Here is a 13,642-nt window from a genome sequence, read left to right on the forward strand (position 1 = left end):
AGGGTAATGCTTAAAACATCAAACGATTTCAAGTGAACATTTCAAGAATGGCAGTTGAGGATTGTTCTTCGGTGACGGCATTTGGAAGTAACATAGCATGCCATGCATCAGGAATGTGAATGTGCTCTGTTTCCTCAAAAAGTTTCATGTGGACTTGCAAATACGGGAAATTGCTCCTTGTGTAGTGTTGTGTTTTTGTCTTTTCATTTCTTCCACCCATACCTAAGAATACGACAATCCATCTTTCTGAAGATTTGTATTGGAAGAACTATATTAATGTCTAACTTTACTTTGTTAATTTAATGCAACTAAGTAAAATTTTATTATTATTATTATTCAGAGCCAACTTTCACTTAGAAATGCATTTTAAGAAAGATTTCAGAGACTCTTGCTTTATTACCTCAGTTCTTCCGATGCCTTAATTGAAAAGTAATAAATGCTGCCAGTCATTTGGAGCATTCCCTCAATTAGTACCGCTATTAATATGTAATCAACAAACACGTGTTAAAAAATAAATAGAAAATACAAATCCTCAGGGGAAGGGATGGAAAAATAAATTAGGGGAAAAGGCAAGGTCACTCAATTTGGACCTGGCCATTTGTAATTACATTTGCGTAGGGAAGGCAACTACTACACGCAAACCACCCAACTCCACCAAATATTTGGAAAAATTTACTGGAAATGTATACAAAATCGCTGGTTATCTCTCTAAGTAGACTTCTGTTGATCCTCATGAATTGCAGAAGAAATCCAATCTGAAGCTGTTACATGAATGTCTGGCTCAATACATGGAGAAAGCGATAGGGGAATTATGGCAACCTGGTGTTCAAATTAAAACAAAGAGGCACTAAATTAATTCAATGTTCAGAGAGAAAAGGCAAAAACAGCTCTTCAAAAACCTATCTCCAATTTATAAGTCAAATCTACTAGTTGACGCATTCAAAAAGAACTTAGCCCTTGATGCTCGAGTCTTTTTGTTCAAGACCTTATCACTTGTAAGCCCTTTATCTAGTGCGTGAATAATCTACCAAGTGTAAACCATCATTAAGATTCCAAGAATGAAAACAAAAATATTGAGCTCATCCCAATTACAACTGTTGCTATGATGATGGCTTCCACACCAGTAAAAGCCACAGGCTTGTAGATGGACCCATCCCTCAAATGAATATATAATGCAAGAAACCATTGGTCAAATTGGTGGATTTGCAATTTCAAAAATGAACAGGAAACCCTTTAATAGCAAAAGTACAGTGTTTCAACTTACAAATCCATTTTCAAGTGCTCTGAAATCCAGATCCTCATCAGAATCTTCCTGCTCCTTGTCCAGAAACTGATCATATCCATACCAATGCTAATTTAGTTCATTAGTGTAGAATAACTGTAAATTTGTGTGGAAAAGAAACATAGAGCAGTACTGGCAAGCAAAGGAAATCAGAATGAAACCAAACACACAAAGAAAATAAAAAAGAAGATTAAGAACATCTGAGTATAAAAACATTTCCATTCTGAACCTAGATATGCATTGAAAGCAGGTTTCTTGTAGTTCCACATCAATTAGACAATCATATAGATCTTGATTCAGAAATTTCAAGCAAATTCATTTTTTGAAGTAATTATTATAAGCAGGCCAAAGAAGCTTCCAACAAAATGTTTGAACTTTGAACAAACAGAAAAAAGCAGCCTCGGAAGTTCACAAATTCTGACTGAAACAAGCCATTAGAAATCATTGTTGCTACAATTGAAAGGCCGTAATCTGAGTTGTTCCGAGTTCCCGCACATAATGTTGGTAAAGGGATTTTTTTTTTTTTTTTTTTTACCTCTAGACGAAAATACTTTTTCACCCGACCAGTATCAGATTTTCCTGCAACCCCAACTGATACGATTTCCACATTCTTCCTTTGTGTGGTCAAACGGCGAGCTGCACCCTGAGTAAAGCAAAATAAATAATACCATCAATCATGAGAGAAAAATGCACAATGATTGTTTACAGAGCAAAAGAAATGATACAATGATTTTTAGTGAGACCAACTCACAGCAGCAGAAGCGTCTCGACTAAGTTGTGCAAGCTGAATGCCAAGACTTTGTTGGTTAGACATAAAATGTCCAGTAGAAGGATGCCGGTTGGCTGAAACAGCTAGCCAGCAAGGCGAGGATCTCCACATACTTTGTTTAGTCAGTTTGAAGCCCTGCCAAGTAAGCAAACATGCCAAGCCAAAAAGAGAGAAAACGTAGAGTATTAGCTGAAAGTTATGTCACAAAAAATGAAGAGATAGCAACATCCAGTAAGTTGTACAATATAAAGCTTCAATACTCCAAAGTGCAGCCAAATAAGCATAAAGAGAGAGAAAGCACCAATGCCTTTAATTTAAATCCATCACTAGCATGCCAATGAAAATGCAGTGCTCACACAAAAGAAGTTAAAAATTGTCAACAGCGATGAGGTAAAACTAGACCCAGTCAGGGGCAAGTTCAGGCCCTGAACTGGACTGAAACTGGCCCTGAATCTATCTAGCCCCCTCTCCCAACCCTAAACCGGATTTTTTTTCTTTTAAAGACAACGTAGCAGATCGAACCTGATCCAACCACTCAAACAGGAACCAGAACCACCATTGGACCGGACTAGAACCGGCCTTGAACCATCTTGAACTGGAACCAGTTGGAACTGCCTAAGACCAGTCCAGTTCCAGTTCATCCCCTTTCTCAACCCTGAACTGACAATTCCGGTCTCTGAACCATCCCAGACTCGACCGGTGGCCAAGTCTAGGTAAAACGTCTTGTTATTTTATCATGACAGGCAAAAGGACAAACCTCTTTCACAGAAATATGCAATGATATTTGCTCCTGGTATCAGCAATTGGAATCCATTCAAAATAAAAAAAATCAAGGGAAGTGGTGCAAGGATGTGAGAGAGAGATTATAAGGTGAAGGGAAAAAAGTTTTTAACTTACACAAGAATTTAGTGTTTTCAAATGCTAGACGTTTAGATCAGGCCATAAAATCGGTCAAGGTACTAAGAACATAGCCTCTATAATTACTACCTAAGGATCAAGTTGAAACACCAAGAGATCAAAACATAAACCATTCTCTATCAACACCAGATAAATAGCCAAAAGTTTACATTTTCAGTTTTGTCGATTACTTTGAAGTTGAAGAGTAAATAAACTACAAGCCAAGAAACCAAGAAAGGTTCATGGCAAGTCCTGTAAAAGGCAGAGGATGGTGATAAATAATCATATATGTTGAAACTTGGACAAATATCAACAGACTTTAGCAACAAACTAAATACTCCCCCAAAGTATGAGTACGAAACTATTTATATACAATCACTCAAGCCTATACCCAAGATATAGTTAAATTTAGCCTTGCAATATGCTTGCACCATTAAAGTCAGCAATCAAACTGCCCAAGAGACAGACTGTTGTTGCCCAAATAACTTGGATCAATGATGGTCAGAATTGTGCCCTCGATAATAGTTAATTTTCCTGCTGTTGCTATCTATAACAGAGTTCAGCATTTGCATACACAAATATTCAAATTTTAGCCATATATGCATGTTTCAATTCCTAGCTCCACCATTGATTTTCATCCATCAATAAGTCCAAAATTACTCCAACAATTAACAGATAAACCTTAAAAGTTAAAACCCAATTTGTTAAACCTTATCACTGCCTGCAATTCAGGATTATAAAGTTTTTATGCTGCCTCTTTGCCTGACAGTACATCACTTATGCCAAATAATCCTGATCATGCCTAACATATTAGAAGAGATATGCCCACATGGATATTGGAAGTTCAAGGCATTAATCATATACAAGTTATTGAAGGCGCATCTCAACATATAATCAAGTTACAAGTAGCATATTTCCTCAGTGATTTAATGTCACAGCATTTTACTCAGCAGTAACGCGTCCAGTTTGCACACCTTCCAGAACACAACTTCTGACTAGCAGGATTAAATCTACTTACCTTAAGGTAAATGACGCATAGGCTGAATGTCAGTAAACAACTGTCCAATGACAGGAAAATATTTGTTTTTGAGCCACTAATAACATGTAATACCCTCAGGCCTCAACTGAGAACCTTAATCAATGTTCTAATGAATGACTACTTGCACTTTGCCTTAATCATATTGCAGTGAGTGATTAATTAGAGGAGTTCGCAAGCCCTTTGCCTTCGTGTTGGAGTAACCAATTGTCCTCCACATCTAATGTGTCAAGCATCTACATACGGAGTTATGGACACAATTTTTGCAATAATTACCTAGATGATAAATGTAATTGCTGCAAAACTTATATTTAACAGTTAAGAATTTTTGCAACACTCTAGGATAACCTTAAGCTGCTAATGAACCATATCTGATGCGTCCCACATTAGTTCTGCATAGAAGTCTTGGGTGTTATAAATATGGGTTTGCAAACCTCCCCTTGTGAGCTAGCTTTTGAGGTGGAGTTAGGCAGGTTAATATCATTTGGTATCAGAACCTCACTCTGTATGGATCAGTGGGCACAAAGGCTCTATGATGTTCTTTGGGAGAGGTCAAGGTAAACGAGTCATGACCCTGGTTGCTTCACGAGGACGTTCAGTCTAAAGGGGTCGGGAATGATGCGTCCCACATCGATTCTGCATAGAGGTCTTGGATGTTATAAATATGGGTTTGCAAACCTCCCCTTGTGAGCTATCTTTTGAGATGGAGTTAGGTAGGTTCATATCAATATCGACTATGTTTGGATTTTGGAACCAACATGACAGGCTTATACAACAACATTGATTAATTCAAACTTTTATGACTCCCACCAATGAAAGCAGATATCATAAAAAGCTCGATGACCTGCACTTCATGTAGTCTTGGGGGAAAAAAAAGGTTAGCTCCTAAATCTAAATAGAGTTAACACCTCCAAATAGAATATTCTACATCATCCTCATTAAAGCTGCAAAAAGACACTTAAAGATACCCTTTAGGCTCCAAACTTTTAAAGTTGCAAAAGACACTTATAGTCATCTCCCCTAAAACCAAGTTTCTTGTGTGCATCCAAACTAGCACCTTGAGTTACTGAGAGAGAGGTAGTAAGACTTAATTCTTTAATAAAAGAAAAAAATTTTCACAAAAAAACTGCCCTCTATAACTTTTCTGCATAGCAGATGAACCTGTGTAAGCACTTAAGCAATCAAATCTTGGTAACTGTAAAGTTCAACAAAATTGTCCTAAGGCAACTTTCCTCAATTAAATTCAGAATACACCTGAAATTTATTTATTGTAGGCAGAACATTCATGAACAGATAAAATTGCCAATACCATTAGCATATAATGGCTAAATTCAGGGAGGATTTCATCAATTTATCAAAAGCCTCTTTGAACTCTCAGCAAAAAAGGGGGAAAAATGCTTACCTTATTTGTAGATGGAGGTGTGGGGATTTCTATATGCAGAGAGCACCTTTTTGGGAAACTCCCCTTCTCAATGTCTCTGATAGCAGCATTGATCAATGGCAGACATACAGCAACTGCATCCTTAAAATCACTTTCCTGGCTTTCATTCTTCTTCCTATAATGGATTGAAAGTCTAAAATTTGCTTACAAATAACAAGAAGAAAAGAGCAGCCAATTCCACATCAACTAACCAGTTTAGTGATATTGATAGAGATGGAACACCAGAAATTAATGCCTCTCTAGCTCCAGCAACAACACCTGAGTAAAACCTAGTCAATTTTCAAGGGAAAAAAAATAGCCTTTAGCCTCCAGAAAAGGGTTAGGATTGAATGCAATTGTTGGAGGAAAAAGATAAAACCTAATGAAAGATGTACTGATTCTACTATTAGCCTTCTATGACTGAGAGATACGTGGATTCAGATGAGCAAATTTAACCATTGGAAAATGATTAAAACGAATAGACCTTCACTGACACGCTATTGGAGATTCAAACAAAATAATATAGGAATGACGTGTACATCTCTTCAGAGTGCTTACATGTGATTGCCACAGCTTGATCCTCGGTTAATTCCGCTGATCACCTGAAAATCAAATCAAATGTAACTCAAGAAATTATTCATACCAAAAGCTGTATGTAAGCTCACATACAACAATATATTTTAGCTAACCAGCAAAGGCTTGGACCAAGAAAACAGTGCTCCAGACAGTGCTAGTGAGACACAATCCACTGGAGTCCCTGGTGACGAGCACCATCACCAAATCTTAGTATCACTATAAGCAATTGATACTAAAAGGTGAATATTTCAGCTGACATATGCAACCAATAATATAAAAGGAAAAACATTCAAGTTAACACCTGAAAAGTTCTCAATTCCATCATTCATTGCAATTCTAGCCCATGAATAAAATTGGAAAACTCAAAAACCACATCATTTTCTTAAAAAATCAAAATCAACACATATTAATACATCTCAAAATAACAAGAAGTCATCCAACAACCACAAATTCGTGATAAATAATTCAATATCCTAATACCATGAAATCAGTTTATTAATTGGCAAAGTAAATAGGGTAAAAAGTTTTTAAAAAAATGCAGTCTACCTGAAACTTCATAAGCTGTGGCACCATTAATATCAGCAGAAGTCACAGAAATTGTTTGTTGTAGAGTAACAGAATGACCAGATACTGACTTGTCCCTAAAGCAACAGATTCAAGAACTAAAGAAGTCATAAGATGTTACCAAATTCAATTTTTCTAGAGAAAAGAGCAGCAATGTAGCCCAAGTAAAAATCCAATTCAAAAATAGAACAATGCAAAAAATATTAGAGACAACTATATATACAAATGCAAGAGAAATAAAAAGCTATTCCTTGTGTTACAATTTATTATAAACTGTAACAAAGCGAAGTGAAGAGAACCCGCGTTCGCAGATATGAAAACCAATTACAACACAAATATTTCGTGGTTCAAAAACTGAAGGCATCCCACTTAAGCATATAAGAGCGCAATAATAATTATCACAAGACAGAGAAACCACATAGCCAGATAAGGTAATTAACACTAGAGCATCCAAAACAGACAGAACTAAATAAATAAGCAAGGAAAACCCACGATTGCGGCGCACAGACATGGACATTGTACAAGCCTTCACGAACGAGAGCTTGAACTAGATAAGCAAGACCAGGAGACTCAATCCCATCTCCATTGGTAACCAAAACAATAGGCTTGGAATTATCCTCGTTTACGGAAGTATTTTCAACAGAAGAAGAAGTAGAAGGCTCAGTTGATTTATCATTAGCATCATTTGATCGGTCCCCTTCTTCACCCTTCCTGCTTAACAAGACTTCCTGAAGATTGGAAACCAACCCAGGAGGCAGGAAGTTGTTCTTCACAGAAGTCATTCTAAAAAGTAGGAAATTTTCAATAAAAGCAGAGAGAAAGCGAGATGGATATGCCTGAATAGAAGAACCAAAACCCTAGAAAGAGGGAGATGAGAGAAAAAGGGAGGCAATGAAGAGCTGGAAATGAAAAGGGGATGTAGATGGATAGAGAGAGAAGGAAAGAAATAAATTAGAGAGGAGGAGACTGGTTGTTAGTTAGAAAGAAGCACTGATTAAGGGTGGAGGTTGAAGAAATAGGGTGCCCTTGTGGATGAAAGAGAAGGCTTGGATTTTTTTTTTTTTTTTGCTAAAAATTATAAATTTTAAATTTTGGGTGGCTTTGCAACTAGATGGAAGTTGTTTGGAATTTTTAGGGTTTTGTTTTGATTTTATTAGAAGGATGAATTTGATGATCCAACAATTTCATGTCAATTCTATGAGAAGTATCATTAAATTATTCCCACATAATGATGTGCTTCCATGTTCCAACTTTCTATATCATATCTTTTGTTTTTTTCTTTTCTTTTCTTTTTTTTCTTTCATATTTTTTACATTGAAATATTTCATTAGATCTACTTTTAATAAATAAGAAGTATAAAATTAAGTCTTATTTTTTTTACTTTGATTTTTTTTTCTAAATTTCTATAAAATAAAGAAAAATTTATAATTTTTTCCTAAATTCTACTTTATATTACATTTTAATTTATAAATTTTAAAAATTAACTTTTTAGTCTATAAATTTTATATTATATTACACTTTAATATCTAAATTTAAGAAATAAATTATTTATTCTATTTAATTTTAATATATAAAATAATTTAATTCTTATAATTTTATTATTTTTTATAATTTCATTCATTGATTATAAGGATTAAATTATTTTATATATTAAAATTATGAAGATAAAAATATAATATAATACAAAATTTAAAAATTAAATAATCAATTTTTAAAAATTTAAAAATTAAAGTATAATATAGTATAAAATTTATAAATTAAATAATTAATTTTTCAAAATATAATATATAACAAAATTGGGAGACCAATTTATAAATTTTCCTAAAATAAATATATAATTCATTTTATCTACATATCTACTAATTCATCATTCACAATTTAATATCAATCCATTACCCAGTGCTTTCATACATCATGTCAATAATTTATTCACAATAAAATTTAAAAATTTTACAAAAATTAAAAAAAAATTCTCTCTTTAAATTAAATTTTGATTAAATAAACAATGAATAAACCCATTATTGAAGGTAATATTTTATGCATTTATTAGGAATTCTACCAAAAACTAACGTTAGTGAATTGAAAGAATTACTTGAATTAGTTGAGCAATAAAAGATTAAAGGGTATGAACTAACTATTAAGCAATAAATGTATAAAAGCTGAGGAGCTCTGTCCCTGTAATCTTCAAAATAATTCTGTTAAAAATATAAATATTTTATGGGTTTAATTAAATTATATTTGAGAGTATTAAATTTTAAATTTTAAAAAGTCAAATGAATTTAAAGAAATAAAGAAAGAGAGAATTTAAGGCAGGTTACCAAAACTAAGAGCTAGCATTCAAGGGATACTGCATCTGTATCTACCATGGAGTTTATTATTATTTATTATTGTGGACAAAATTTTATTATTTAGCTCTATTTCATACTATTTTTTTTTATTAATCTGTTGCATCCCACACATGAATTTTGTCTTTTTAAGGTTTTTGGCTTTTACAGAACATAAGATTTTGTTTTTGTTTTTGTTTTGAGATAAGTTTGATTTTAGACATGTTAGAGTTGTATTAAAAAATATATATATATTTCTTCAAATATATTAATATGAAAATACTAAAAATTAATTTAATAAACGTAATCATAAAAATTCAAAATAATGAAATAATTATTTCAATTAAATTGAAAATAATACACTTAAAACATTTTTTTTTCCTGTCAACCTCAAATCTCACAAAAGAACTCAGTAGGTCGGCTGCTAGCTCCTGCCAGATCCTGTAATAAAATAATAGAGATATCTTATATGCGTGCGTTCTGACATAGTTGCATTTATCTGTTCCATTTTTTTTATATTATCAGCCGCGTGAAGTAGGAAAATTTATAATTTGACGTTTAAATTTTATTTTTATTATATTTTAATTTTTTAATTTTAAAAAATTAATTATTAAATTTTTAAATTTTATACCATCTTTAAAATTTTAAAAATTAATTATTTAATCTTTAAAATTTACATTATACTCTAATCTTTTTAATTTTAATACATAAAATAATTTAATCATTTTATCAATAAATAAAATTATTACAAACATAAAATTATATAAATTAAATTATTTTATATATTAAAATTAAAAAGATTAAATAATTAAATTTTAAAAATTTAGAAATTAAAATTTAATCTAGTGTAAAATTTAAAAGTTAAATAATTAATTTTTTTATAATTTAAGGACTGATAAAATTTGGTGATTAAATTATAAATTTAATTAGAAAATTATTCCTCACATTTTAAGACAAAAATGCTTAAATCTGCATCAGAAGTCAGAACTTGTTCTTGTTCTTAAAAAAATAAAAATAAAAATAAAAAAATAACAAAGGGGTGAAGAAGCTTATATGTCTTCTTCTATAAAGTCAACTACCGTTGAAACTCAACTAATTACTTTCTTTTTTTTTCTAATCTTCTAAAATTTAGCACGTAGAGATGAATTAGCAATGAAGACTCATTAGGTGAGGTAATATTAGTTCATATGGAGATTTGATTAATTATTGCATCAAAGCTGGCTCTGCTTTTGGTGGACACAGGCAAAGATTAGAATCATGATGGTGAGAAAGATTTTCTAATTAAATTTGATTGTGCAAATGCAATGCTGCCAATGCTGGATTGATGTCATGTCTATTATGATAGCATCCATCTTTTTATGGATTACTTCAGTAATCACACTTTAATTTCTAATCATAAAAGTTAAACCAACTCTAGATTCTCTACATCCTTCACTTTGCTTATTATTCTTGCGAATTTCTTGGCGATGTTAGGGGCTAGACAGCCGGATGCTCTTACTATTGTATTAACGGAGTGGCTCTGGTTCCTTCCTTGCATGATTTGGGAACATGCAGTTGCCAAGAAGCACAATGGAAGTATGACACATATGTCAAAAATGGAAGGATTTTGGTGGTGTAATTCAACTCAGATTGCAAAAACAAATTCTGATTATATTCAACTCAGGATTTTCTCGCAAGAACTATACATTGTCGTGAATTATCTTAGAAAGTTCACAGATCATTGTTGCTAGGCACGGCTATCAACACCTTATGATAGCTGTCTGGATTGAAGAATCAAGCATGTAACAGCTACAATATAAATGATCAGCTACACCTGATAATGCAAATTCAAATGCCCAAGGGTTTTTACTAGTTAGGTCTCAATTGGATTTGAAGAAATTTGCACTGTAAGCCTCCTATTTATACCTTGTTTCCACTCACCACCAACACAGACCTTGTAGCATATAGATGCTTGTGAATCCCCCCCATGGCAAAGGCATATGCTTAAGGCTAAAGCAACGGAAGTGCAAGTCCGCTGGCAACATTGATAATTGTATCCAGAAATTGTACGACTGATATCTATTACTAGGCAACAATGGAGCTTTCATTGCATTTTGTTGAAATCTCATTCAAGCTTGGAATATGTAACGCTTCATTTTGATACAATGAATGACTCTTAATGAACTTGCATGTCCAAAGCTGATAGACCTCAAATTCTCCAGCAACTATGCTCACTTGGCAGAAAAAGACAAGAGTAGATGACTTATATACCGCAGATGCGTGTAAATTACAAAAAATTAAAAGAAAAACAAAGTAAAAACACAAAACAATTCACCATCTCCATGTGAGACTACATCCATGACAATGCCATTATTCACTATAATTAAATAAATAATCAACAATTACAATTTCAAAACTACCCTATCTATTAACCCTATTAACCCAATTACAACCAAGCTCAATTTTCTCTAAACATAATCTAATATATTTACTATTTTAACTATTGTACTACAAAGATGTCTTCAATTATATGGGCAAGAGTATGGACAAAAATTCATTCCTCTTAAAATTATATGTCCTTCTTCCACCTTAGACCCGTCTTTTTGTGGGATTACAATGAACCAGAATCCTTCATCAATAGCCAAAACTTAATCCTTAACAATTGGCAAAAACTTCTTTGATGAGCGACAGCCGCACTCCATGAGCTGAAAAAGACAAATTCTCTTCTGCGCAGGCCACTTTTTAAATTAAGAATTCTACATAATATAGAAAATATTTCTCCATTTTATTTGAGGAATATTTTAGGCATGTATACATGAGCATTTGATGAATTTTCTATTCTTAAAAGTAGTTTGTCAAGCAATCTAAACTTCAATCCTCAAATCAAAAATAAAAAGATATCTCTTGAGAATATTGCCAAGAAAAAATGAAGCAAATTTGCTTTTAAATGTTTATGATCTCATAAAATAATGCATGTGTTAGCAAATACAATGGAATGGGGAGAGAATAAAATGCATCACAATACTACCTTCTTGATTGCAGCAGACAGCTAGTGAAAAGATATCAATGTCATTGCCAGGATTTTGCATCCTGCATTAGTAGCCCAATTGCGAATATGGCTGTCGCTTCTCCCAAGGACTGATCATTTGACCACAGATTTTGTCCACCAAAAACACTTTCCAATTGCGAAACACAAAATCATAGTTCACCTGGAATTGGGCTCACAGTGGAATCAATTACAAGCCTCTAGATTTTTGAATCTGCTGTTGTGGAGATTTGATGCTCCAATACTGTGAACAAAAAGGACAAGTTGAAAATGGAGGAAGAGAGAATAAAACAAAAATTGAAAAATAATTTGTTAATAGAAATACCTTCAAGAGTTTGGATGAATGATAAACTAGAGATCATCTAGTCCATCATTACTTGAGGGATTTGAGAAATCAATGGCCAATATTCCCCACCTAATTCACACTTTGGTTGCAACAAACGGCAAACAAGGATCTCTAGCGAAGTAAGGGAGGACGGCAGCCCTTCTTCAGGCAGGGATTGAAGATTATAGCATCGACCTATCCCCAAATTTTTAAGAGAGGTGAGGTGCAGAAGCCCCTTGTCCAGAAACTTCAGATTCTCAAGACTGATGAGATTAAGTGAGGTAAGAGTGGATGGCAGCAGCATCTTCCCAGGAAAGAGTGGATGGCAGCAGCATCTTCCCAGGAAAGGATACCATATCAACGCCATCGTACCCAACAATGGTAAGCTCCAAAAGAGAGGACGCTGCGCGCAAATCCCAATGCATGAGGTGAGCAACGAGTTTGCTGCACTTACAAATGCCAAGTGACTCTAATTGAGAGGGCAAAACCCCTCCCAGAAACAACTCAAGCTTTGGACAATTGACTACCGTCAAATTTTTGAGGTCTTGAAGTCCCTTGTAGTCTATGGATTTCAGGTTTTGAAAACCATTAATTTGAAGAGAGATAAGAGTTGATGGCAGCAGCATCTCCCCTGGAAAAGCTTCCACATCGTCACAGCTTTCAATAACAATTTTCACAAGAGAGTGGAAGGTTTGCAGATCCCACTGCATGCAGCCTGCGATCAGTTTGTTGCCACCACCAACATCCAGCGATTCTAATTTTTCCAGCAAACATCCTTATTGGAAATGGCTCGAGTTGCGGACAATAACGGATATATAGAGAAGAAAGGGAGGAGGGTAGCCCATCCTTGGGAAAACACTCTAGTGCTGGACAATGCATTATACTAAAATCAGGTCGTGAATAGTGTTTAATTAGTTAAGAAAAAATTTTAATCGGATTCAGGTCGTGAGAATGTTAATTGAGTCCAGATTCCAACATCGAGATTTTTGCCGACTCGTTACCCTCCTTGATCTCTCTCTCTCTCTGGCGAAGACCAATGCTCGGAGACAACATCTGTTATTCCAGCTACGACGAAACGTGTCACAAACAGTGATAAGCTAACATCTACTTCATAAAATTTTTTGAGTTTTGATTGTTGATTTCTGAGTTTGCTTGGTTAGGACGCTTAGTGTTCTTGATTTGGTGTTGTATTCTTGAGTTATTGCATTTTAATTGTTGGGCTAGGGAGGTCATGATTGTTTGGATTTGTGTTCTTAGTTTATTAGTTATTGATGTAATTTGGTATTGTTACTATTGATTTTTTTTTTCATTTTTGGTATTGCTGCTTTGGATATTCAGAAATTGCTGTAAATGTTGTGAAATTTTGTTGATTTCTTGTTGAATCTGAAATTGAATGGAGGTAATGTTCCTGTTTCTAAGAATTC

At 33.7% G+C, this 13,642-nt stretch overlaps 1 protein-coding gene and 2 long non-coding RNA genes across 3 annotated transcripts; 1 reads left to right on the forward strand and 2 right to left on the reverse strand.

Moving 5' to 3' along the window:
• Positions 1-364: 364 nt before the first annotated feature.
• Positions 365-7,694, reverse strand: LOC110634072 (uncharacterized). The gene is made up of 10 exons (XM_021782959.2): positions 7,037-7,694; positions 6,527-6,621; positions 6,094-6,161; positions 5,963-6,006; positions 5,617-5,694; positions 5,387-5,540; positions 2,034-2,186; positions 1,818-1,925; positions 1,265-1,330; positions 365-819 (listed from the first exon to the last, which is right to left on the reverse strand). The coding sequence occupies exons 1-10, from the start codon at positions 7,324-7,326 to the stop codon at positions 709-711; spliced, it is 1,167 nt and encodes a 388-aa protein (XP_021638651.2). The 5' UTR covers positions 7,327-7,694; the 3' UTR covers positions 365-708.
• A 4,066-nt stretch (positions 7,695-11,760) lies between these two features.
• Positions 11,761-12,356, reverse strand: LOC110634061 (uncharacterized). The gene is made up of 2 exons (XR_009146727.1): positions 12,219-12,356; positions 11,761-12,137 (listed from the first exon to the last, which is right to left on the reverse strand). It is a non-coding gene; the product is annotated as an uncharacterized LOC110634061 (long non-coding RNA).
• Positions 12,357-12,387: 31 nt separating this feature from the next.
• LOC131176922 (uncharacterized) lies at positions 12,388-13,195 on the forward strand. Its single transcript, XR_009146728.1, has 2 exons — positions 12,388-12,499; positions 12,531-13,195. It is a non-coding gene; the product is annotated as an uncharacterized LOC131176922 (long non-coding RNA).
• The last annotated feature ends 447 nt before the right edge of the window (positions 13,196-13,642 follow it).

This window comes from Hevea brasiliensis, unplaced genomic scaffold (assembly GCF_030052815.1).
Source record: "Hevea brasiliensis isolate MT/VB/25A 57/8 unplaced genomic scaffold, ASM3005281v1 Scaf276, whole genome shotgun sequence".
NCBI classification, from domain to species: Eukaryota; Viridiplantae; Streptophyta; class Magnoliopsida; order Malpighiales; family Euphorbiaceae; genus Hevea; species Hevea brasiliensis.